Below are 26,354 nucleotides of genomic sequence, written 5' to 3'. Positions count from 1 at the left end.
CTGGATACTCTGCACCCCCACTGGAACATCACTTTCTGGGGTGGGCAGTCAGTGTGGCAGTCAGACCCTCTGTGCTCAGCTGGCCAGGCTGCGCCTCTCACCAAGCATCCCAAATCCTCTCTGGGCCACACAGGGGGCAGGAATATTCCTGCTGTGTGCAAGACACCCACTCTGGACACGAGGAGTAGAGAAACCTGAGCAGCTGAATGCAGAGGAGAGGAGGGAGTCTGGAGTTGGGAGGGAAGAGTGGGATAAGAGGGTGCAAGGTTTGGGGAGACACAACAGAGCTGGGCTCAGGATTCGGCTGTTGGCCATGCAAAAAGTGAGGGGGAGACAAATCCAGGAGGACTCCTGCCCTCAGCCCCCACACTTGTGGGAACAGCACTCCAGGATGGCTCCAGAAGTCAGAAACATTTCCAAGGAGCGGCGTTCCTGCGGTGCCAACAGCAGCTGCTGGGAGAAGGCTGAGGAGGGGCTGGGACAAGCCCCAAGGCAGGACAGGAGAGGACAGGAGAGGACAGGAGAGGACAGGAGAGGACAGACGTACCTTGGTGCCGATGATGGAGCGCACCTCGTCGTCGGGCGAGGTGGGGGTGCCGGAGATGTCGGGGTTGCTGTTGCTGAGGCTGCGCGAGCGGTTCAGGTTGAGGCTGGCGGGACGCACGGCCGACCTGGCCATGGTGGCGTAGTGCACGGACCCCCCCAGGCCGCCGGGACCTGCGGGGACGTCCGGTCAGTCCGGCCGTCCTTTATCACCCAGAGCCCCTCAGGACACCCAGCCCTGCCTGGTCAGTCTGGTCATCCCTCACCCAGAGCCCCTCAGGACAGCCAGCCCTGCCTGGTCAGTCTGGTCATCCCTCACTCAGAGCCCCTCAGGACAGCCAAGCCTCCTCTGCCTGGTCAGTCTGGCCATCCTCCATCACCCAGAGCCCCTCAGGACACCCAGCTCTGCCTGGTCAGTCTGGCCATCCTCCATCACCCAGAGCCCCTCAGGACACCCAAGCCTCCCCTCCTGGTCACTCTGGCCATCCTTTATCACCCAGAGCCCCTCAGGACACCCAGCCCTGCCTGGTCAGTCTGGCAATCCTCCATAACCCAGAGCTCCTCAGGACACCCAAGCCTCCCTGCCTGGTCAGTCCAGCCATCCTTTATTATCCAGACCTCTCAGGACACCCAGCTCTGCCTGGTCACTCTGGCCATCATTCACCCTCAGGACACTCAGGCCTCCCCTGCCTGGTCACTCTGCCATCCTTTATCACCCAGAGCCCCTCAGGACACCCGGCCCTGCCCGCTCACTCCACCACGGGAATAAAAAGCTGGTTTTTATCCACTGGGAAGCAGGAAGCTCCCTGTGGGATGGTCTTTAGCTAACAGGATGTTTTGCAGATCTCACACTCAAAACTGTGGGCACAGTTTTAGGTACAAAACCTCCCCAACACCTCTCAGAGCTTCCCCACTCTGTGCATGAACATTCCTTCCAAAACTTGTTTTTCCATGGCTGTCACTCATGCCACATCTTTCCAATCCCTTTCTCTCAGCAAGTCTGGGATTAATTTGCTTCCCTCCTGTATCCAGACACGTGTTTTATAGTATTTTACACTCCTGCTTTAAATATATAATGACTATATTTTATATGTATACATAAAAATAAAAACATGTTTATATATATATATATAAATAAATATATATATATATATATAAAAGTATGTGTGTATATATATATACACACACATGCATTAAAATATGTAAAACATTATATAAATAATAAATTTAATTAATTGAGGTTCTATTTCTGGAATCAGCCCAACTTTGGTCATCAACTGCAAGTCTTTGTTTAATTGATGGATAATACCCTTTGGATATCTATTCCATCCAGCCAGGGTTTAAACTTTTGCTGGGACTTGATTAAAGTATAAAAGTTCTTGTGAAGGAGGCTGGGAAACATGACAGGCCAGGAGTGCATCACACCTGTCTCATAGAAAAAAACTTAAATCCCAGTTTTCTGCCATAATTCACAATCCTTCAGTAGTAACACTTATTTAAAATCATCAAATAATTGAATCTCTACACAACTAACAGTAATTAAACTCATTTTTAAGTGGCTACAGTGGCAAATTAATAACAGGGCCCTGCAGGGAAGCAGCCACACAGTTAGAGCTCAGGTGCCCCTGCCAGCAAGTGGCTTCTGCCTTCTTTTAACAAACTTGATATGAAATGAAAAAAAAAAAACCAAAGAGCTACCTGGTGATGGTGAGTTGGGATAGGTGTTGGGTAGGCGAAAAACATAATAAATATAGGAAGCAAGCAGGCTGTTCCTGCCATGCTGGTCCTGGTTGCCATCCAAGTTCTTGTGAAGTCTGTTTATGATGGATGCCATCGCCTCGAAAGACGCCTGGCCCAGGTTCACTGAAAGCAAAAAGGGAAGAGTTTGGTTTAGACCGCAGCATTTAGGATTAGGGGAAATCCTAAATGTGCTCTTCATCCACCTCCTACAGGGTAAATGGTGGGGCTTCTCAGAGCCTAGCAAGCATTTCTCATCCCAGACTGAGCCTGGTGTTTGAACCAGGTCTGACCAGCCTGAGAGCAGGACAGCTGCTCCAGTGATCAGCTGCCACTTTTATTAATAATAAACTTAATGGATTTAGGCTCCATTTCTGGAACCAGCCCAACTTTGGTCATCAGCTGCAATGGTAACAAGAGCAAGTCTTTGTTTAATTGATGGATAATACCCTTTAGATATTTAGCATGCTTTTCTCAGTTAATTATTTCCTCTATTTAAGCCTTAGCCAAAATACAAACTGTATTAAATGAACAATTTCATTTTGTTGAGAGAAAAAAGCTGCTCTGAAAATAAGCACAAAAAACTACACACAGTTTGAAGTAGATATTATAGAAAAATTAAGGATGAAGACAGTAGCTAGAGAATGAAAATCTTATTTTAAATAAATCCAGTCATTAATGTCCGTAATACTCCATATAAAGCAACTAAACCAATACAGAACACTGAAAGAGTGGAAGAACATTAAAATATAAAATAAAAATGCAGGTAAAATATTTTGCAGAAAGATTAAATAAATAATTTATACAGTTAAGAAAATATTTTTAAAGTATTTTTAAAGCAGTCTTAAGTCCTTATATTCCACCATATCCAAATTCAGGTTTCCTACCAAAAAAAACCAACCAAACAAACAAAAACCCAAAGAAAAAAACCAAAAACACTAACCCAGCAAAAACTGCTATTTTAAAAATGGTAAGGATCTAATCCTGACTTAAACCTGAGATTTTTTGTACTGCCAGATCTTAGCCCTTCACAGGGAGCAAAAGAAGGGATTATTCATGCTGGCAGTTATCAATTCCACAACAGGAACATGCAGCATCTGTATTTTCCTACTTCACCTACTTCCAGATTTTCCAAGGTGACCAATAAGGCTGAAATCCCTACTTTCTGTCAGGATGGAGACAGTTTAACAAGCTCCAGTGCTAAAAACATGCTGAGCATCCAGGAAAATCGGGCTCTTTTTCTCGTGGCTCAATTTGGACACCAAATTCCCAGTCCTTCTTAGAAGCTTTCCATTAAATATTAAAGATTGCTCCTGTGTATATCACCCCAGATCTGGATGCCAGCATGTTTTATCTGGGAGACACTTGGTATATTAGTGGCACTAAAATAAAGCATAAAAATGGACTTTTTTACTTCTACATAAATATGATAAAATTGGAAGTGTCAAACTTTCAGCTATGTAATTCTCTATAAAACTTAAATAAAATACCTATTTGGCCTGCAATGACAGGAGGTCTTACTACCAGAAGGATCAGTTTGTCAAGCAGGAGATGAAGAAATCGCACTACCGGCTCCAGTTGAGAGGAATTTAAAGCTGAAATGCTGCTCTTCAGTTCATTTTCCAAGTTGTTTTCCATAATTCTCATGTCTCCTATTCGCACAGGGAACATGTGCTCATCCAGAGCATGGACAAGTGCAAAGAACTTGTCGAGGTAAGGGTCCTACAACAAGCAAAAAGTCAATAATCAGCAAGAATCCCCAAAATATCATCATTTTCTATGGATTTGTGTCTCATGGATGGGTTCTCGCCCTCATTTCTCTATCTGGCCATTTAGTCTCACAAAATTAGTAGAAATGGATCATCTTTGAGAGATCTGCCCATATTTAATTCTAATTCTACTTTCAAAGTTATCAAGGCAAAACCAGAGGACTCACAGACTATGTATTCTTAGAAAAAACAGACAATGCACTAAAATCACATTCCTACTTACGGCACAAATAAAATACACACACCCCATCAAAATGACACAGTGGGAACTAGTAAAACAAAAGCTGAAATGATTAAACAAAATGATTGTCATCTTTATTTTCAGATCAAAGAGGGAAAATACAGGGAGAAACAAAAAGAGGAGGAGGGAAAAGAGAAGAACAAGAAAACAAAAACAAGAACACAAACAAGAAAACATCATTTGCCTGGGCTGTGTTGGAGCTGTTGTATCAAACACAACAGGCTGAAAACACTGTTGGCCATTCACCCCTCTGTGAATAACGGCCAAACCACTCATATTTTTAAGCAGAACTTCTCAAATATACTCACAGCAGAATGTGGAAAAACAGGTGTGCTGGCTCAGAACTGAAAATGAGATTGCAATTTCACTACAAGGGATTGTTACACCCTTCACAACATCAACTCTGACAGCATTTCAACTGTCAGAAGATTATTTTATTCCAGTGACTGCTCTTGACACCCACCTGAGTGTGGAGGGATGACACAGCAACAACTTCCACATTGAAAACCCCTTTGTGGTTATCCACCCACTTCATCCCAGGGAGAGGAACCTGCAGGTTGAGGAAGAATGAGAGAGGATGTGAGTGACAGAGAGCAGAGCTTAGGCTCTGTTCATTAGAATTTCATTTATTTTGGCCAGATCATACACACACAGCCACACACAAACACTAAAATTCTGTCTGAATTTAACAGCTTTTAATAAATAAATAAATGCACACGCAGAGATGGGTACACATACATCCTCTCATTTTTTCTCACATGTATTCTGCTGGTTTCCAGCAGGCAGAACTCAGCTCACCTCTGGAGAAAGCACTGAATAAGCCTGAGGTGGCTTTTCCAATGACACAGGAAGACAGAACTGACCCGTCTTTAACCGGCCATTCTGCAGCATCGGGATCCACTGCAGAGAAACAACAAAACCACACATTTCTTAAGGCTTCCTCTGAGCTTTTGCCCATTTCCCAAGCTCTCCAATGGGATATGAGTTCACAGGGATGCTAAACAAAGAGCCAGCAAATGCATTTGAATGAAAAATATAAGAATGGAAATACACTCACAGTGTAGCCGACTGGAGTCTCCAGAGGTGTGTTTTGTTTTTGTTGGCAACTGACATGGTAGAAAGTAAAAAGTAGGTGGTGGTGGTCTGTCAAAGTGGCTGGAAGCTTAATCTTGATTTCCTCGTGAAAATCAGGAGATCTGTGTAGAGAGCAGAGCTTCAGCTGAGTCACCCACAGTGGTTTTGTTACCCTGTGCTCGGGACTGAACCCTTTGAGTTAAAGGATCTGCAGGGAAGGGAGTGTATGGGCTATCCCAAGGGATTAAAGCTTACTTTCTGATCATCAAGGACTAGAAAAACTTCTAATCCACAAAAAAAATGGGCAGCAGCCTCCTCCTCACACAGGCACTCTGAACCACATGAGCAATAAACTCTTGTCTCAACGTGGACACTGCCACAAGCCCGACCTGCAGGACAGGAATCTCCCCTGGAACATCTCTCCCTGGCATAGCTGCAAAGCCAGGAAAATGTTCCTGCTGGATTCAGCACCCCTCACCCCATCTGCAATGGAATTATTTTCAAGACCAAGTAGCTCCAATTTGTACCTAATGTCTAAAAGGCTCCAAGAAAACAACAGGGGCACCTGGTCCCGTGAGTTTGGAACATAAATCTTCATGACTGCTGACTGGAGTTGTACTTGGAGCATCTGCTGAGCTGGGCTACATGCTCAGGATCACACAAAGCTGATCTGTACCACAGCAAACAAAGACTCTGCCTCCCAGTTGTCACAAAACTCTAAGGATAGCATCAGCTGGCACTGCAGTCACTGTGAGTGCTGTCCAGATGCTGATTGTTAAATAATTAACACCAGTCACTGGTGAGTAACTGCACTTCCACACTGTGTTTTACCTGTTGTGATACACCACAGCTGTGTAAGCTTCCTTGGAAAACTCAGGACAGCTGGATTTGCCAAAGATGACCTGCAAAAAGAACAAAAAAAACCACAGGAACCCCCCTGTAAAACTGTGCCAAGAATTTGTTCCATAATCCTGCAGGGACATTTAGAGCTCCATTTATTGTGCATCTGTACAGTTACACCTGATTGTTCCCTGCCCCTTCACTTACAGCCAGCACTTCACTTAGTCACTGAAAAGGCACAATTTCAACAACTCCAGTGACACATGGACACAAACATGGCAGAAGAACTGATGGATGGAACCTCTCCTGCACAGATCTTCTCTGAGTGGGGATCACTGCTGGCCCTGAACACAGCTGTCACCTTAAATTCTTTTGTCATGAAAGGAAAGCTTCTATTCCAACCACAAACAGTGTCTGCTGCAAACACAGAATCCCAGAACGGGTTGGGCTGGAAGAGAATGTAAATCCCATCTCAGGAATGACACAGGGACAGCTTCCATTATCCCAAGTTGCTCTAAGCCCCATCCAACCTGGCCTTGGACACTTCCAGGGATGGAGAATCTCTCTTGGCAATCTCTGCCAGGGATGGAGAATCTCTCCCTCCAGGGATGGAGAATCTCTCTGGGCAATCTCTGCCAGGGATGGAAAATCCCTCCAGGGATGGAGAATCTCTCTGGGCAACATCTGCCAGGACCTCACCACCCTTATAATCAATAATCTCATGTTAAAATTCCAATTGCACCACTGTTACCTTCCAAACTCTACACAAATGCACTCTTTGCTCTGAAATATCATTTTCTATTCCTCTGAACTTGTTCTTTTGGAATGCATTTCAGTGATGTTTTAAGACAGGGGTCTCCTGAGTGCCAGGAGTGCTGTGCCCATCCCACGGAGCACAGAGGTCCCCCCTCACCGGCATGGCATTGCTGGGATCCTCTCCATACATGAACTGCACTTTCACTGTGATGTTCCTGGCAGATCCCTGGCGGTTGGCGAAGTTAAGGCTCTGTGGGTACACATAAAGGAGATTCCTGCAAGAGACAAAGGCAGCAGGTGATGAGAGGGGTCACACCTTCATTAATGCTGTTATTTAAACCTCTGTGGAAAGGCTCACAGTGAAGGGTTTGACATTTTCTGTTCTCTCACATGCAGTGCACACCCATACAAACAACTTGTTTTTGGTAATGACCCCTTATTTCAGACATCAAAAGATATAATTTTTAAGCTCTCATCATATTTTGAAACAGTTCTTGTTTGGAAGGGTACTTGAAAAATCCATCTAAAAAATTCCCAGTGATTCTACAATCTAAGTTCAAGTGGAAAGAAAACATATGAATACAAAAGCTTTATTTACTTCTACTTCATATACTTTATTTGCTCAACACAAAGCACCTGGTTTCTGTTAAATACCTTCCTTCTTGTGGCCTGTCCCTTTTTTTTTTTCCTTTTCTTTTTTAAATCTCTTGACATTAGGATAACTTCAGGTTACATTTCTCCTCTGAAAATGGATTAAACTAAATGGATACATGTACCTTCAGGTAATGACACAACTTCCAGTTAGCTAAAGAACTGTTTCAAAGTCTGAAATAATAAAGTGCTCATCACATCCACAGGGAATGTGGCAGGACCTAATGGGAGAAAATTGTAGCACAGGAGATTTAGGTGAGGCACAAGGGAAAATGTTCTGCCTGTATGGAGAGTTAAAGCAGTAGAACAAATTGCCTTGGAGGGTGTGACACCTCCATTTTCTGGTGGTTTGTCAGGAGAGGTGAGGCAGACACTCTTCAGATGGGTTTAAACACAACCTCAACCTTCACTGGGCAGGGGACACATTCTGGAAACCCTTTCCAGTCCCATTTCTCCAAGTCTCTGAATATTTTAAGAGCCATGAGATGCAAAATTCTGCAGTACTTTCTGTCCTCCAAGTCCTGCTGGGCCCTTGCCAACAAGGTGAAAGTTGGATTCACACTTCATCAGCAAAACTGTCCACTACAAACCCTTACCTTTCCTTTGTGCAAGTAATTTAGATCTACACAAAGTTCCTTGATGTTCTTTGAAGACAAAAAAAAAAAAAAAAAAAAAAACCACAAAAACAAAACAAAAAAAAAACATCCCCCACAGACTTTTCCATCTCAAAAATCAGTTATTCAAAGGCCATGAACGTTCTTTTGCTGCCAGACAAGTCTAAATGTATGAATTGTTACACATCTTTTAAAAACCAGGCTGGAAATCCCCATTCCACCTCCCACACAGCCCTGCCCACCACACCAGCATCATCCTCCTTGGCCAGCCTGGCTCCTGCAGCTCCAGCCAGGGCATCCAGCAGGGATGGAAGCTCAGTGAGGGCTCCAAGTGCTGCCTCCAGCTCGCAGGGATAAAGGACTGGCACCTTGCATCCTGCCCAAACACTGCAGAACCAGCCCCCTAACAGCCCTGGCTTGTGAGGCAAGAGGAAAAACAGGTTCATTCCCTTCCCTCTGGGAACTGTTCCGTGGGTCTGAACACAATTTGTGAGTGGTTTCCAACTGTTCCTTGTCCCAGAGAGACAACAGATGCCAGATGGGCTCAGAGAAGTGAATGAGGAGCACAGCAGGACAACTTTTAAGGTGTAATAAAGCAGCTGCTGTTGAGTGTTGGCAGCAGGAGGCTGATAACAAAAAGACTCTTTTTTTGGATTCTCAGGAGGGCAGTAACTCAGGGAAAGTACCTGGTGTCTTTTAGATGCCAGGAGTTTCCAAAACACCTGCAGTGGTGGGACAAACTCCTGGAGGAGCAGCTGCAACGGGAGGTTGTCCTTGGCTGCCTGAAGTGGCACTAATGACAAGATTTTGGCCAATGAATCCCACCCAAGGACTTGGTTCTGATGGCAATTCCATCTGCTCCCCAAAGAGTCCCATCCACACAGCCACAGCTAGTGCTGATCCTAAGGAATTCCCTAAGAGCAGTCCAGCTCCAGGGGTGTTTGGAGCAGCCTCACAAGCCAGGCTCTGCTTCACCCCTGCAGGCAGAGGAATAAGCTTAGCAGGCAAGTGGGAATTTCTTCCCTCTTAAGTCCTTCATGGTGAATTAAGTTTTGGAATCCCATCCCCACTGGTCACTTTGCCAAATCAACGCTCTCCTATTTCAGAGGGGGCCAGGGCCGTTTTTGTGACTCTCCTAAATTACTTTGTTCTGCCATGAATACATTTGCTGCTTGATGTTCTTTTAAAATGAAAATGGATATGAAAATTTACTCTAAAATGTACCTTGCTCATAAAACTTTTATTAAGTATTATTAGTGCTTAAGAGAAAGATTTAAGGTATTTGTGAAGCCAGGCTACAGGATCCCTATATTAAAGGCAGGTTTATGCAAAGGATTGACTTATGCTGAGGAAAGGGACAGGTTGTTCCCCTCTCCACTGCTTTTCAAGCCCTCATTAAGGGCATTTCACTGGGAAGAAGCTCTTGGTGCTTATGGGATTTGAGATGCACAGATCCCACTGCAACAGGGGACAGGGGATGTCCCCCCGTGTTGAGGCAGCCTCTCTCCAGAGGGTTTCCTATTACAGGCATCTTCCCTTTGTGGAAAACTTACATGGAAAGAGGGGGGAAAAATGCTCAGCTGGCAAATCAGAATGTGACCCCAAATGGAAAAATCCTGCCTGACCTTCCCACAGAATCCCAGACTGGTCTGGGTTGGAAGGGATGTAAAGATCACCTCATTCCATCCCCTGCCATGTCCAGGGACACGTTCCACTGTCCCAGACTGCTCCAAACCCTGCCCCCTGTCCTTGGACATTTCTGGGATGGGGCAGCAACAGCTGCTCTGGACAAACTGTACCAGGGCCTCACCACCCACGCAGAAATTAATTTATTCCCAATACCTAATCTAATCCAAACCTACTTTCAGGTTAAAAACCATCACCTTTTGTCCTGTCACTCAAGGCCATTGTCCCAAGTTCCTCTCCAGCTCTCCTGGAGTCCCTTTAGGAATTGGAAGGAGCTCTAAGATCTCCCCAGAGCCTTCTGTTCTCCATCCCCAGCTCTCCCAGCCTCTCTTCTACCCCACATAACCAAAACCCTCAGATCTTCCTGTCTAAACACAGTTACAGGAGCCATGGAAAGGGACTGATGGCTGAAAAAGTGGCAGGAACATTACAAATGTCTCGATTTCCATCAATAAAAGTTTCAGGCAGGAGCTGTAAACCCAAGGATTTGTGTTTGGAACTTTTATTGAAATGCTATGCCAAATATATGCAAAGTTTATCCTATTATCTCAAACAGATCTCAAAAGTGCTTTTACTTCCATAAAATAAATTGCTAAAGTGCAAAGGCTTCCCAAGCCATGGAAATAATGGCACCAGAAACTCCTCTAAATATTTATGTAATATCATTGCAGCCATTTTGCAAAATCCTTCACAAAGGTATTAAAACATTAAGAGCTGCTCCTAACTCTTACAATGAAAATTTCTAGGAATGAATTTTCTCCTCATGAAAATTTCCCTTTTCACTAAAACCCAGAGACCTCTTTCTTTGCTTTATTCCTACTATAAAAATCATTTAAAGCCCATATAATCAGGGTCACCTAGGTGCATGAAAGATCTTCAGGATCATGTTTGTTACATACATCTTTTCCTGGCTGGGCTGACAACTCTCAGAGGCAGGATTCCCTCTCAGGGTTTCTAAAGCTCTTGAATTTTATGGTTCAGTCATGCCAGAAGCTTTTCTCCTCTCTGCTTTCCTGTGTCCCACTTTTCTCTTGGATTCTGGGACCGTTGTGACATCTAGGGGTGCTCTGCAGTGAGTTTAGCACTGCCTGACTTCACTGGCCTTGGCATTAATATGGAAACATGCTTGGCAGCTAATCAGTGCTTTATTAATATTTGACATCAGGGCCTTTTGGCTGCCTTTTCCCTTTGGAAAACAAATCTTTCCCATAAGTAATGTCATGCCTGAGCAGCACATGGGACACAAAAGCTGTAGGAACCTGGAAGAATTTCTTCAGTAACTCCCCATATTTTTCTAAAGACTAAGCCAAGAAGAAAGATTTTTGGGAGGTGATGGGGTTAGGAAGAATTCAAAATAAACTGAAAAGTTTTCTTGCATGAAATAGTTAAAAAAAGGAAATGGTTCATTTGAAACCACATAAAACCAGAGCCACTTAAGTACTGTGAAGTGGATTGAAGAATGTCTATGTTTGTATTGTTGTTTTTTTTTTTTAATTTTACAACCAATTCTTCAAGTTTTGCAGCCCAAAATCCCTGTGTCAGATGCCAGAGAAACAATTCCTAATTGTTTTTTTGAAGGAATCCCTATTCTATCCAGAGCTGGGCCTGACCATCTTCCTGCTTCTGCTGTTTTTCCATACTTCAGGTACTCCAATAACTCTGATCCCAATCATACTGGCACTAAATATTCCTCAGCAATTAATCTGAGATCTAAACTACTTTCACAGTATTTAATTTTGAATGGGAAGGTTACTTGCATATTACGAACCCCTGAGCACACCAAAAATTCAACATATAAGGTAAAAATTTCATTTTTTAAACATTTTTTTTCTACAGATGCTGCATATCATACATGCATATGTACATCAACAACATAGCAAAAAGTCCAGGGGAAGAATTTCCAAACATACAAGAATTTAGCAAAAACCTGAAAACTCTCCAAAGCACATTGTGCAATGCTTGATTTTGCTTTCTTGGATTGCTATGAATGAGTCTAGAAAGAGATAGAAAGAGAAATACCTCTTGATTCACACTGCAATACTACCCAAAACCCCCCACGTTTCCATGCAGAGACCCACTGCAGAACTGGGCATTTATTTCAGAGCACTTGCAGCCTTTCTTCATGCAGTGTGAATCTTAAACAGCAAAAAGAACGGTAAGGTGAGAAATGCAAGCAAGGTATTATTTATCTCACCCACCTCTGCAAAGCAGCTCTTAAAAAATAAGTTTTATATGGTGTAAATTACTGCACAAACCTTAACACAGCAGAATCACATCCAGGCAATCTCTGGACCTAATTCCCTCTTTCTCACTTAATCTGGGCTCGATGACAAGTAAATCCACTGCAGCACAATGAGTTACATCAGAAAATGGCCGGAGATGAAAATCAAGTTGTGTGAATCATTTGGGAATATTTTGCCCTTCCACAGCTCATCAAGGAGCTTCACAACCTGAACATCCAGTGCTCTCAAACATGGCAAAATCCTTTCACACTCCTGAGGCAATAAAGGGAACCAAACAACGCAAACAAGGAGCAATTTAAGCCCTTACCGAGATTATGACCCAAAATTAACCTATTAAAAAGAGTTGTGTGAAAAACACCGTGTCATCAATAACATTTTACACCAGAAGGCCTGGCAGATGGAAAAGTTCAGAACCAGTTTAATCAGCAACGTGCCCGTCTCTCAATTTTATCTTCCCAGGTATCAACCTACATTCAGGAGGGGTTACACTCGTTCAAACACACACAGCTTAATGATCAACCCGCTGCTCTGCCTCTCCTAAAATGAAGAGCAGCATAAATAGATCAAGTTCTGCAAGCCAGAACAGCCACAGAGCACGAGCTGTCACTGCAGGGAAAAGTCTCTGCATCCTGAGCAAAGAGAAGCAAGAGCAGGAAACATGAAGATCATTCCAGTTTTACTATTCCTGGCCTCCCTGGCTCTCCCAGCTGCTGCTGACAAGGATTTTTTCTCTGTGGGTTCCGCCGGATCTCCCGAAACGAAATCGAGATTTGCGATGTTGGACGATGTCCGAATCTTGGCCAATGGACTCCTCCAGCTGGGGCATGGCCTCAAAGACTTTGTCCACAAGACCAAGGGGCAGATGAACGACATCTTTCAGAAACTCTACATTTTTGACAGGTCCTTTTACGAGCTCTCCCTGCAAACCAGCGAAATCAAGGAGGAAGAAGAACAGCTCCGGCAAACCACGGCCAGGCTGCAAATCAACAATGAGGAGATAAAGAACCTCTCCCAGGAGATGAACCTGAAGATTGAAGACCTCATCCAAAACAAAATCCAGCTGCAGGAGCAAGTGTGGGGACTGGAGGACAAGGTCACCAAACTGGCCGTTTTCCAGCCTTCGGTGCAAGAGACAAAAGAAATTTCTTCACTCAAAGTAAGTGACTTGTGAAAGGCCCTGACACACTGAGCCAAAATACACTGCAATGCCATCATCAGTAATTATGCAACAGAAGCTCATGCTTCCCCTTGCTCCTCACTGGAGTACTAGTCTGCATTTTGAGAAAGAAATCAGTGTAATAACCTTAAAAAAAACCACTGCCTTACTCTGACACAGAGTTAATTTTGCAGTAAAATTCCCCAGCGAAATCAGTGAAATATTGTGAAATTATAAAGGTCTGTTATTACTTTCAGTATTGATCTGCAAATTGATTTTAAGGATTTTTGTCATCACAATGATAAAAAAGTTCTGCTATTGAGAAAATGATGAGATTCCCAAACCCATGGGTTTGTACATCACCAGCTCATCCCAAATCAATGCAGTGGGAACTGCCTGCTCAGTGCAGAAACAGGGAGCTTTAACCTTTGAGAGGGGCATTTATAGCACCTGTAGGACCTCCAGAACCAAAGAACCTCTTACAAGTGTTAATGAAATTAATGTGTTAATCACGCAAGCAGTTAGGTGGGTATAAGGTTTTCTACAGAAAAGGAAATACTAACTGTACTTTGCAGAATTATAAAAAGGCCAAGCAATTTGTATGGGAAAATGCTGGATGTTTATGTCAAAGCAAAAAGATGAATCCTGATCTCTCTAATCCCAAGGTGATATCCTAAATGCTGGCAATTTTCCCCTTTTTTGATGGCTGCCATATATCTAGTTTGAATCAAGGGCCAATTCCACAGAACATAATTGTTCTGGATGTGATTAAAAAATTTTAAAAAGTGTCTACAAAGCTGCCAGTAGTTTGTCTCCAAAAAATGGGTGCTCACTCCAGAGGCAAAGAAACTTTTCAATTTAGAGGGAAAGCATCTGGAGCTGGACTTTGATGATCCTTGTGGGTCCCTTCCAGCTAGAGATATTCTAGGATTCTCTGGAAAAAGGAAGGCAATGTTCAGTGGTTTGTGCCTCTCAAAACTGGCCCCAGGACAAGAGTTACAGAGGCAGCACCACTGCTGAAGGTTTTCTGCTGCTCCTAACCCTCCTCCATCCTCCTCTCCCTGTGCTCAGGCTTTCGTGGAGCAGCAGGACAATGACATCAAGCAGCTCCTGAGAATCGTGGAGAACCAGCACGTGCAGCTGGACAGGCAGCACAACCAGATCATGGAGCTGCAGGACAAGGTACAGAACCACCCTGCCTGTCCTTCCATCTCTCCTGACACTGAGGGAGCTGGGGTCCAACCCTCGGGGTCAGGCACCCCTTGTTGAGTTTGGGGTGCAGAGGAAGGTGGGGATCATTTTGAGGTATCTGTTTTGGGGAGAGGCTGCAGGGCTGCCAGGCAGGAGCTATGGCCAACAACAGCTTTGAGATCTTGTCTCTCATAACCAGGCTGCTGCATTTCCTGACTGCTCTTTTTTTTTACCTCTTATTATGCATCACATTATTCCTCTTCCATTGGTCTGGAAGTCTCATTGCTCTCTACCTCTTTCTCAATTTTCAAAATCCACTCCTAGAGTAGAAGTCTGTATCACTGTAATACAGTACAACCAGCATGATCAGGTTTAATTTATTCTGAGAGGAAAATGCACTTCAGCCTAAGGAACTGTGGGTTCTGAACTCAGCTGTTGGTATTATTGGTCTGAGGAAATAAGTTAAATCTGTTTGCCCGTTAAAAATTATTATTAAATAAGTTAAATCTGTGTGCTCATTAAGGTGCACCACAAGAGAAGGGGTCATTTCCCCCTCTCATGAATCCTACCCTGCCAGAGTAGTGGCACAGCTGGCAATCCCACTCCTAAAATCCACCAGCATGGAGCTGCAGTTATTTTTATGTGGTAAACTGGGCATTCCAGAGGGTTACACTTGCAAGAAAAATTATTCTCTGCATGACATTGTCTTGATCCACGAACCTCATCACTCCAGAGCCTTGGGAAGTTAACAGTGTAATTGTGGCTGTTCCAGCTAAACCACATCGAGCTCCAGGAACTCCTGGAGAATTCCTTCCTGGAGGAGCAGCAGGAAGCAGAGCCCATCCCCTCTGCTGTGCACAGGCCCACGGCTGGGACATACAGAGCTGATGGTGAGACCCCATCTCTGAGATGTGACTGCAGCACATGCTGCCTTCCCACCACCCTCTGGGACAGCCTTGGATTGGTTTGTAGGAGCCAAAGACTAAAAGGAGAAGATTTTTATGTTATACACTGGGCTGTGGGAAGGAATTAGATTCCCTTCTTTGGAAAAAAAATGCTATTATCTATTTAGCCCCACTCCAGCTGTACTTGTCTCTGGGGTGACACACAGGAACAATGTCCAAAAATGCAGTAACAGGATCCATTCCCCTTTTGTAAACATACTGTGACCATGCTTTTACCCATGTCTATCTTGCGAAGCCTGAACAGAGAACTCATTACTTCACACTGGCTAATTATATGATTTAGAAGTCCTTTCTTTGAAGTTGAAAGGCACTGATGAATTGCAGCAGTGAGCACGGTATTTATAGGAACTTTACAAGGGGAGGGAAGCCCATTTGCCAGAGTCTAGTCTTAGACCTTAGAAACTTTTCACAGTCCTCCAGACTGAAATCCTGCCCAACTTAAAAAACACAGACAATCCAACCTATTCACACCTTGGCAGCTGCACTATTACGCCCAAAGCAGTCTGCCCATTTCAATGACATTTACTGTAAAATAAAATTCCCAGTAGGATCATTCCCATTTTTGTCTTTAGCTCTCAGCTCAGCACACCCCAAGCAGGATTTCTAACAGGCTGTTTGCTTCCCCAGGTGCTGCTGCTGACTGCACTGCTCTCTACCACACTGGGGTGCAGGCCAGTGGGGTCTACACTATTCAGCCCAATGGCTCAGAAGCTTTCAGTGTCTACTGTGAAATGAAATTTGGTAAGAGCTGTGCCAGCAAATCTAATTTTCACAGAAATTTCTTCCTCTAAGCCAAACAACTTTGTCTTTTCCCAAAGTACAGAAAAACTTGTGATTTATGATCCTCTTGACTTCTCTTAGCAGCCTGTCTGCTCTGAACTCAGGTTTCCCATATCCTGAAATCTCCTTATCACTGCCCCAATTCTCTACTCCCTTCTTGTTTATATTGAGGGAAGGACATGCAATCATGCCATAAATTAAGGATATCCAAATCCCAAGCCCCTTTAGCTGTAGGTAATGAAAATGGTCATCACAAAAGCCATTATAGGGCAACCATGAATGCATTTCTCAAAGAAAAGCAAACACTTTGCTTTTACAAAAGTACAATTTTGTTCATTAATACAGCTTTAGACTGAGCTGTGCCAAACACCTAGAGAAGTGAGTCCTGGGATGGGATTCCTGCACCACATTTGGGTGGCACAGCAGCCAGGAACACAACTGTCCTGTCACCTTCCTAAGGAACCCAAGTTTGTTGTTTTGCCACCCACAGCTTGGCCAATTCCTCATGGCCTGGTTTCTCTGCATCCCCCAGAGCTGCTCTGTGCCTGTCCCACATCCCCTTCCCATGCCCTGAGAGAGCTGGGGAACATGTGGGGCCACCTCACGTGTTTGGATGTGCAAACACAACTCACAGGGCTGCCCTCTGCAAAAAGCTCCTTTGCTGACATTGGGTGGAGCAGCTGAAGTGGGGTGTCATGACCTGGGCTCAGGAAGACCCCCGTGGAGCTGCAGCCTGGACACAGCCCCAGCACCTCGTCCCTGCCCCAATGCTGTGCCAGCAGCTGGGCACTATCAGCAGTCTGGCCCTCTGAGCCAGTGTCTGGGGCTCTTCTTATCTCTTCTTTATCAATTTCTCTGTCTCTCAGCCCTCACAAACAAGTGAAACCCAGTTAAGGCAGCCTAACAGAATAATTCTGTGAGAGGAGTCACTCCAGGTGGGCCAAGGACACTTGAAAGGCCCTGGGCTCTCTCCAGTTGGGCTCATTTGAATTCTCTTCATGAAGACCTCAATTAACTCATTCTGCCTCAAAATGGGAGCAGCCCAGAGCACACTCAGGGACAGGGAATGAGGCCAAGGCCAAGCTGTGACTTATTTCCCCTTTTCACAGGCACATCCTGGACTGTAATCCAGAAGAGAGTGAATGGATCACTGGATTTCAACCAAACTTGGGATGCCTACACAAATGGTTTTGGTAACCTCAATGGTAAATATTCCTTTCTTGTGTGTCTCTTGGTATCAGTTGATTTGAGAAGCTGAATCTTCTTATGGAAAGGAAAGCAGACCAAACCTGCAAATAACAGCTGATTTATTTGAAATAGCAGGAAGTGCTTGTTAGAACACTTAATTTGTGAAATTCTCCAAGACATCCCTTCAAATGTGTGTTTAGAAACTGAATCAAGGGCAGAATGCTTTAAGCACTACTTCATCAAAATTTTACTACTTATAAAAGCACCTCTCAAAGCATTTCAAATACACACAGAGGCAAAACCTCACGAAGTTGCTGTCACTACTTTGTCTGAACCTTCCTGCAATCCTGTTACCCTTAAAGCCCCATCCATTTCTCCAGCCTCAGGAGAGCCCAAGGCTGTGTGTGCTCCCCTGAGCAAACACCTCAGGCTTCTCCAGAGTGACCAATCTCCTCCATGGCTGGATAGGGTGAGGAAACACCCACATTCCCCTGTTAATCATCAACTCCAAAGAATTTGTAGCACCAAGTGCTGCCTAACAGCCTCCTCATCCAGAATCTTCTCCTTGTTTCTCTTGTACGAGATGAGTGACCTCTTGTTTGGGAAATAGTCTGACTTTCTAAGTATAGCACAGATCCAAACCTCATCAAGGTGAGCAGCAATATTGACTTATTTCCACATCTTTTATTATAAAGAGCTGCTGTATCTCAACCTTTCCCTCAGTTTTGGGATAGGAGCTCCCAGGTGAGGTAGACTTTCATCTGTAAAGTTTATCTGATCTTGCTGAATGCTTCAATGGCTCCTTGATTGGTCTCCCAATTCCTAAATATTACACCAAGATGCAGCAAAATGTTTTCAGTGTTGAGTTTTACAGAGAATTTCACTGCTCTCAGCTATGTCTTACTCAGTGCTCTTCTGCATCTTCTGAGGGGATAAAATAAACCAGGTTACAGCTCCTCACCTGGAAATTATGGAGTGTTTTCTTCAAGCATCTTGTGCTCTATGGCTTTAAATGCCAGCTGTGTGCCTGGCACTCACACTCAGCCCCACTCTGTACATGTGGCAATTACCTGCGCTGATAATAAGCTACTTAATGAATATAATATATGAAACCAATTAAACTAATGATCAGAAATCCAGCAAAAGAAAAATTCCCTTTGTACAAGAGGGTGTTGAAACCCCAGTTTGGTCCTACAGCTCTTTCCTCCCAAAATGCAACAATTGCCATTAGGTTTTATGTATGTCACTCGCTTCATTAGTCACACACTTCCAATTACACACCTCTTAAATGTCTCCAGCTCCCTCTCAGAGTTCTTCCACATGAGGTGGGAAACTTAAAGGGGGAAGCTCCAGTTCATTTAGAACTCTTGCTTTTATTGATCATCAGTGTGCAATTAAGCAGAAGTAAACAAAAAGAATGTAGCAGCAGACCTCTGCAAAGAGCAACAGTCCCCAAGACTCAAATCACTGATTTAATTAAAGCAATTAATAAGACCTTTTAAATACTGTATTTTCACAACACTACCTGCAGCTTATCCCTAAAATCATCTCTTCCCTCCAACTTTGCAGAGGAATTCTGGCTGGGCCTGAAGAAGATCTACTCCATCACCCAGCAGGGAAATTACCTGCTGCGGATCGAGCTGCAGGACTGGAGAGGGACCAGGAGGCACATCGAGTACAGCTTCAGCCTGGGGGGCCCCAGCACCAACTTCACCCTGCAGCTGTCCAGGATGTCCGGGAGCATTCCCAACGCGCTGCCGGAGCACGCCGAGCTGCGCTTCTCCACCGGGGACACGGCCAGCAGCTCCAGCTGTCCCCAGAGCCACCCAGGTACAGCCCCAGGGCATGGAACTGCACCAAGGAACAGCTGGGCTGGGGAGGGAGCTCGAAGCTCATCCTGGGGGTGCTCAGCCTGGAGAAAAGGAGACTCAGGGGTGACCCCAGCGCTCCCCACAGCTCCTGGAAGGTGCCTGTGCTCAGCAGTTCCAAGGGCATGGAACTGCTCTGCTCCACACTCACTGCACCAAGCAATGGTTGCGCTGGGGAGGGAGCTCAAAGCTCACCTTGGGGGTGCTCAGCCTGGAGAAAAGGAGACTCAGGGGTGACCCCAGCGCTCCCCACAGCTCCTGAAAGGTGCCCGTGCCCAGCTGGGGCTGGGCTCTGTCTGCAGGCAGCACTGACAGAACAGAGCACACAGCCTCGAGCTGTGCCAAGGGAAATACAGGCTGGAGAGCAGGAAAAAGTTCTTTACAGAAAGGTGATAAAGTTTGCAATGGCTGCCCGGGGAGGTGGGGGAGTCCCCATCCCTGGGTGTGTTTAAAAAGCCTGGATGTGGCACTGGGTGCCAGGGTCTGGCTGAGGTATTGGGGCTGGGTTGGACTCCATGATCTTGAAGGTCTCTTCCAACCCAGTCACTTTGTGAATTCTGTGAATTCTGTTTCAATCCTGATGCCCTCCACTATCCCAGGCCCTGTCCAGCCTGGCCTTGGACACTTCCAGGGATGGGAATCCTCAGTCTCTCCAGACATCCTCTGCCAGCCCCTCACCACCCTCACAGGGAAGAATTCTTCCCAATATCCCACCTAATCCTGTCCTCCTGTGCAAATGACCAACACCAGAAACAGAACAGGCAGCACAGGTTGAAATAACCCCCAGGATTAGATTACAGACTCTGAAGCAAAGGGCTGTCCCTCCTCTGATGCCTGGTCTGGTGTGAAAGCCCCAGGTTGAGTTGTTTGATCCCTTTTTGCAAAAAGCCCAAAGACAAACTGACTTCTAACTCATTTTAGGCTAAAACCCCAAAGTTAATAATGAGTGAGTTTCCATTCAAAGGCAGATTTTAGCTGCTTGTTATATATACATAGTATAATCACTCTCAAAAGAGCAAGAGATGCAAGGCTGAGGCCATTTCTCCTCGGAGATAATTTGGTTAAAGGGTTCTTAATTAAGAGCCCTTAAACCCTTTGTAAATCTCTGATTTACAAAGCTTTTATGTTTGCCAGTTTATAGGAGAAAGCAAACAACTAAAGGAGCAATTAAATGACTGAACCACAGGATACAAAATTGTCCTCCAGCCACCTGCTTCATGCAACAAACACTTTGTACATCATCCTAGGCATTCTTGAAAATTGTGGATGCCTGAAAGAATGCCAAGAGGGACATCTCATATGCAGGGAAGGGCTCCTCAGGACAAGGACATCGAGGGGCTGGAGCATGGCCAGGGAAGGGAATGGGGCTGGGGAAGGGTCTGGAGCAGCTGAGGGAGCTGGGAAGGGGCTCAGCTTGGAGAAAAGGAGGCTCAGGGGGCCCTTCTGGCTCTGCACAGCTCCTGCCAGGAGGGGACAGTCAGAGCAGTCAGGATCTGCTCCCAGGAACAGAAGGAGAGGGAACGGCCTCAAGCTACAGCAGAGGAGATTTAAATTGATTAGAGGGAAAATTTCTTCATGGAAAGGGTTGTCCAGCCCTGGCACAACTGCCCAGAGTGGTGGAGTCCCCATCCCTGGAGGATTTTAAAATCCAGACAGGTGTGGCATTTGGGGACATGGGGCAGTGGTGGCCTTGGCAGTGCTGGGGAATGGCTGCACTCAGCGACTTTACAGGACTTTCCCAACCTTAACAATTCAGTGATTTGGGAATCCTGGGTAAATGCCAATTTAGCTGGAATTTAGGGTCTAAAGCAGATTGATGTTGCAAACAGGAGCTGTTTACTCTGCCATAGACTGACATTCCCACGTTTCTCCTCAGGAGGCTGGTGGCACAGTGAGTGTGAGGAAACCAACCTGAACGGGAAATACGTCACGCCAAGGTCCAGAGGCAGGCTGGACAGAGGAAAAGGTTTATACTGGAAACCTAAGAAAGGAAGATACTACCTGCTCAAGTCAACCAAAATAATGATCCACCCAACAGACTTAAAAAGCTTTGACTGAGTGCTCAACCTGCTGCATTTTAACTCAGAGCAAATGAGTTCACCACACCAAAGGACTTGATGCTGTGTTCACCAACAGATGCCTTGTCCCAATCCATGCCCTGCATGGAGCCAAAACATAAACCTGAGGCACCTGAGATGGTCTTACAAAATGTCTGGTGAGTATTGTCATTCCCTCAAGCCCCAGTGTCAATGTGCTGCAACTTTTTATGGAGTTTTCCCCTCCCCTGGATGAAATTCTAATGTCTAGGAGCCAACCTGTCACGTATTGGATAATATTGTTTAGGGGAATGGGTTTTCAGGCTGTGCATTCCTTTCTGGGTTGTGTAATAGGGAAAACAAAAAGTCTTTTCTGGCAACAAAGGGCTGGCAAAACCCTAAGGAAAACGTTTAGGGGAAAAAAGAGAAATTTTGTTTCTTGAAGTAACTAATTGAATGTTTGGTTCAAGCTTTTGTTGTGGAATGCTTCAGGAGCAAATGAAAGATGGGTAATTCCTCATCCTAGGGCTCTGGGTATTTCCAGACAATTTTCCAGGAGTGTAGCTGAGGCCAATCCATGCTCTCTGGAGCTCTGTGCACACACAGGGGGCAGAGCAGCCCGGCTCCTCTGGATCCCACAGATCCCACAGAGCACAGCTGGGGCTGCCCAGGGGAAGTGAAGAGCCAAACTTCAAACTCACTGAAAGGAGGAAGAGATCTGCTCTCCTCACCTGAAATGAATCCGAGCCAAGCCTTTGTGACCTTTCAGTCCAACCAGCTAAGGAATTAAATAAACAAGTGAGCACACACCAAAACACCTTTCACTTAGGGAACAGCTGCTCCAATGGGGTCAAGGGTGCCAACCCACAAACCCAGCAGGCACAGCCCATGGGGCAGGGCTGGTCCAGCTCCTGGGGACACTCATGTGGTGAACTTCAGCTGCAGAACACTGAGTGACAGCCTTGGGCTGGCCCTGGAAGTGCTGAGTGACAAAAGCCCTGGTCCTGCAGTTACCCTGAGTCATATTGACTTGTTTATCTTCCCCAACCCTTGTACAGTGTGGATTTTTTATCTCAGCACAGGAAATGGTTTTGGTTGTCATTTGTCAGAGTGAAACCCCGTGAACAGAATGTGTTAATTACAGAAATGCTGCAATAAAAATCCTTTTGCTTCTCATGGGTTTGTAACAGAGATGAGATAATGCAGTGCTGCTTATTTGTACTGGTTTACTGTAATGGTAAATTACCTGTCCAATAAATAAATAGACAAATAAATAAATGGCTGAGACTTTTCAAAATACAGAACATGGAACTCGACTAAACCCTTATTGCAAGTTTTGATTTATAAAAACCTGGTTTGTATCTAAATTTAAATAAAGGATTTGCTAAGTTGGTGAAATTACTCAACTGATGAAGACAATTCCACTCAACCATGTAATGTCTTCAAAGATACTGTGAAAAAGCTTTAAATTAATAATGGTACATAATGAAAATAAGTCTGGTCCCAGCCTGGATTTTGTTATAGAAAGATTATTGTTTCCCAAGATATTTAGAAAAATTTCCTGTTTTTCAGGGCTTCAGATGATTTTTTTGTCAAGTATTGTAAACAAAGAAATTGCTTGGAAACCAAAATGGAAAAATTAACAAAGGGATTATATATTTTCTCTATTTCTATCCCTCACTTTAAAGAAAGAAAAAAGTCACTGAAAGTGACATAAATTAATAAAACCAGTAGGAAAATGGTGACTTTAACAAAGGAATAAAAACCCTACATAAAACTGAAAAGAATTTAACCAAATGGAGAGATGGAGAAACCTCCCCCATGTTCTTATGCACAGTCAAATTTGATGCAAACCTGTTTGTCCCTCCCCAGCTGAGCCTTTTCTGCTGTGACAGCCTGAACCCTTCCCATGCCTCTGGCACAGCACCTCTGCCCATCAACCAAACTTTGTAACAAGCCCACTGATAAGGGAGGAATTTCTGCACTTGTCAGACTCAAGCCCTGAAAAGTGAAATAGATTTCAAAACTCTGACCTGTAAGTGGTGTTTGGGACGTAGACATCCCTGGCAGGGAACTCCAGGATTTCTCTTGTTGGTCTGACTCTGCTGTCTGGGTAAAGCTTGACCTGCAGCAGCTCTGGGGTTAGGCAGTAGTGGGGGTTCTCTGGAGCTGGAGATATGTCTATCTTCAACTGAGCTGCAAGAAGAAAGGGATTTTATTTATTAATAAATAGAAATTAATTTTTAAAAGCATAATTGTGCTTTGTTTCTTCAGGTTAATTTCCTGTATATTCACTGACATCCTATATATGAATTTAATGAATCAACAAATGATAAATTACAGATGAAGTGGATTTGTTAACAAGTATCAGTGGATCCAACTGATATCTAAGGCAACTGGGGACCAGGTAATAAGAACCAACAGAAAATATGCATCTTAACAAAGCACAGATGCTTTTGTCATAGGAAAACTAAGGAAATGCAGTCCAGATAATGCTCCTGTGAGGCCCAGCTATTGTTACAAACAAAATTCCATCAGAGGCAAGGTTGAAAAACCCTGAGATTGTCAGGCTACAAACCAGAGGTGAACTGATCACAACACTCAAGGGCTTGGAAGTTGTGGTCACTGCCCCAGGCCATGGCAGACCAGAGTCAAGATTAATTTGCAGCAAAATAATTTGGCAAAGTTTTCTTAAAACCTAACCTGGCTGCAAGGCCAGCTGAGAGCTGGGAGATGAACCAAGCTGGAGAGCTTTAACAGCTCTCCTGGAGAGCTTTAACAGAATTCACAGAATCCCTGGGTTGGAAGAGACCTTCAATATCATGGAGTCCAACACCTCAACTAAACCCTGGAACCCAGTGCCACACCCAGGCTTTTTAAACATGTTGATGGTGACTCCACCACCTCCCCAGGCAGCCATTCCAGAACTTTATCACCTTTCTGTAAAAAATGTTTTCTTAATATACAACCTGCATTTCCCTTGGCACAGCTTGAGACTGTGTCCTTGCAGCCTTGGAAGAAGCTTGGATTGGTGAGAAGGTACAGTACACAGACATTAAATGGAAAATTCATGGACTTATGTTTCTAGAGTTGTAAGTAAGAATATGCCTTAAGTAAGAAACCGTACTGATAAGATGGTGAAGGGTTTATAATGTAAGGGTGTGGTTGTATAGAGTAAACTGAGAGTTTAGAAGTTATAATAGAAGCATATAAATGTGATAAAAGCCCACTGGTAAAAGTATCCCCAGTGCAGCAGAAGTGAGTAAAGCTGATAGGTTAAAAAAGCAAAATACACCCTTTGGCAACTGTCCATTGGGTTAGAAAGTTATTTATTGCCTTCTAACAAAGAACTTGTGACCACTTTGAGCTACAGCTGACTGCTCGCCCCTTTAAAATCTCACAGCCTCTGAGACTGATGTTTGTCTGAGTAACAAATGGTTTTCAGCCCAAGAATGGTCCCATGCCTTCATGAAAAAGCAGAAACAATGACAGCTGGATACCTGTGATGGGTCTGAGCCTGCGCAGCACCGACGAGGGACGTCTCATGTCAGCCAGGAACTTGTACAGGTCCTCATCGCTCAGGCGATCCCCCTCCTGCTCAGGGTGCAAGATTTGGTTACCCAAACACCCCCCAGGGCTGCCAGAGTCAACAAACCCTCTCACCCCACAGGCTCTTCCCTCTGACATCCAACTGGCCCTTCCCAGAACAAGGTGTTACCATTCATGTGTTAAATTACACTTCATTTCTCCATCCTTTCCCCTTCCTTCATCCCTTATTAATCACCTTGACAGCTGCAGGAACTTTTAATTGAAAGCCTTTTCTCTCCTCATCAATATTATCTTTTTCCAAACTGGAAATAGCTGCTAAGAGATTTCCCAAAAATACCCATTTTTTAGCAAGTGTAATAGTTTGAAAAAGTATCTGTCATTCAGGAGGTGATCTTCATTCCCTCTCATCTGCCTTTCCTTTGGGATGAGACCAGAACAGCCTTATTTTTCAGGAAAAGTAGGAAGTGTAAGGAATCTGTTGTCACTCTTTTTTGTGCCCATTCTAATAGCTCAGTTTTGCTAATTTTGGAAATATTACAGAAAATGGGACTCTGCCACGCCAAACCAAAAGAGATCTGATTTTAAAGGTAAGAAGTCACAACATAAAAAATATTAAAAACTCAGAGAATGGAAGGAGGAAAACACTGGGTAGTGTTCAACTACTTAACAGGAGAAAAGGAAGATAATACAGAATCTGAAATTTAAAATCTTCAAGTAATGTTTGGCAGTTTTTAAAGGACAAATTAAATAAAATGACCTGCTTCAAAGTAAAAATAATCTCAACAAAGTAAATCAATATATGCTTTTGTAAATCATTACTAACTTAGTGACCGGTTCTTCCTTAGATAGATGTGCCATTAAGCAAATCTTAGAAAATTTTCAGTTTGTTACTTTTTGCTAAGCTTAACTAAAAAATCTGTTCCCTTTAATCATGTTTGCCACTGCTCAGGAAAATCCCAAGCCCTGTTTAAGTGGAGCTGCCACTCAGAAAAGCAGCACAAGAAAAATGCTTTGTTTTCCTCAGGGATCCCTGGATGTGTCCAGGGAACTGATGTCAACCTTAAATCACTCTGAGGAATTGGATTCACTACTACCAGAATTAATATATTATATAATATGTAATGTGTATCTTAGGAATTAGATTCACTACTACCAGAATTAATATATTATATATTATTATGTATTATATAACTTAGAGGAGGTTTAGATAAGATATTAGGGAGAAATTGTTCCCTGAGAGGGTGGGCAGGCCCTGGCACAGGGTGCCCAGAGTAGTTGTGACTGCCCCTGGATCCCTGGCAGTGTCCAAGACTAGGCTGGAGCACCTGGGATAGTGGAAGGTGTCCCTGCCATGGCAGGGGTGGGATGGGATGGGTTTTAAGCTCCCTTCCAATCCAAACCAGTCTGTTATTCCAGGATAATTGATAAATACCATAATAAACCCAACTCAAGCCAGTCTGTTATCCA

The 26,354-nt window shown here is 44.3% G+C and overlaps 2 protein-coding genes across 20 annotated transcripts in view; one reads left to right on the top strand and one right to left on the bottom strand.

The window, feature by feature from the left end:
• The window catches only part of DOCK7 (dedicator of cytokinesis 7), a 94,452-nt gene that overhangs the window by 35,962 nt on the left and 32,136 nt on the right, over nt 1-26,354 (bottom strand). For all 19 annotated transcript variants that reach the window (XR_014956850.1, XM_085585620.1, XM_021542714.4 and 16 more), the window contains 10 exons: nt 24,839-24,932; nt 23,372-23,534; nt 7,118-7,235; nt 6,196-6,266; nt 5,348-5,486; nt 5,089-5,190; nt 4,754-4,840; nt 3,771-4,002; nt 2,242-2,406; nt 548-717 (listed from right to left, as the gene is read on the bottom strand). Coding sequence is in view for 18 of the 19 variants with exons in the window: in XM_085585620.1 (XP_085441746.1) it covers nt 548-717; nt 2,242-2,406; nt 3,771-4,002; nt 4,754-4,840; nt 5,089-5,190; nt 5,348-5,486; nt 6,196-6,266; nt 7,118-7,235; nt 23,372-23,534; nt 24,839-24,932 (1,341 nt within the window). In the remaining variant the exon portion in view is untranslated. The remainder of the gene's footprint in view (nt 1-547; nt 718-2,241; nt 2,407-3,770; nt 4,003-4,753; nt 4,841-5,088; nt 5,191-5,347; nt 5,487-6,195; nt 6,267-7,117; nt 7,236-23,371; nt 23,535-24,838; nt 24,933-26,354) is intronic.
• On the top strand, nt 7,664-22,642 carry ANGPTL3 (angiopoietin like 3). The gene is made up of 7 exons (XM_021542840.4): nt 7,664-13,310; nt 14,382-14,492; nt 15,274-15,391; nt 16,094-16,207; nt 17,356-17,451; nt 19,004-19,264; nt 21,179-22,642. The coding sequence occupies exons 1-7, from the start codon at nt 12,813-12,815 to the stop codon at nt 21,358-21,360; spliced, it is 1,380 nt and encodes a 459-aa protein (XP_021398515.3). The 5' UTR covers nt 7,664-12,812; the 3' UTR covers nt 21,361-22,642.

This window comes from Lonchura striata, chromosome 8 (assembly GCF_050655825.1).
Source record: "Lonchura striata isolate lonStrDom1 chromosome 8, ASM5065582v1, whole genome shotgun sequence".
Lineage (NCBI taxonomy): Eukaryota > Metazoa > Chordata > Aves > Passeriformes > Estrildidae > Lonchura > Lonchura striata.
This window is presented reverse-complemented; position numbering and strand designations above follow the sequence as displayed.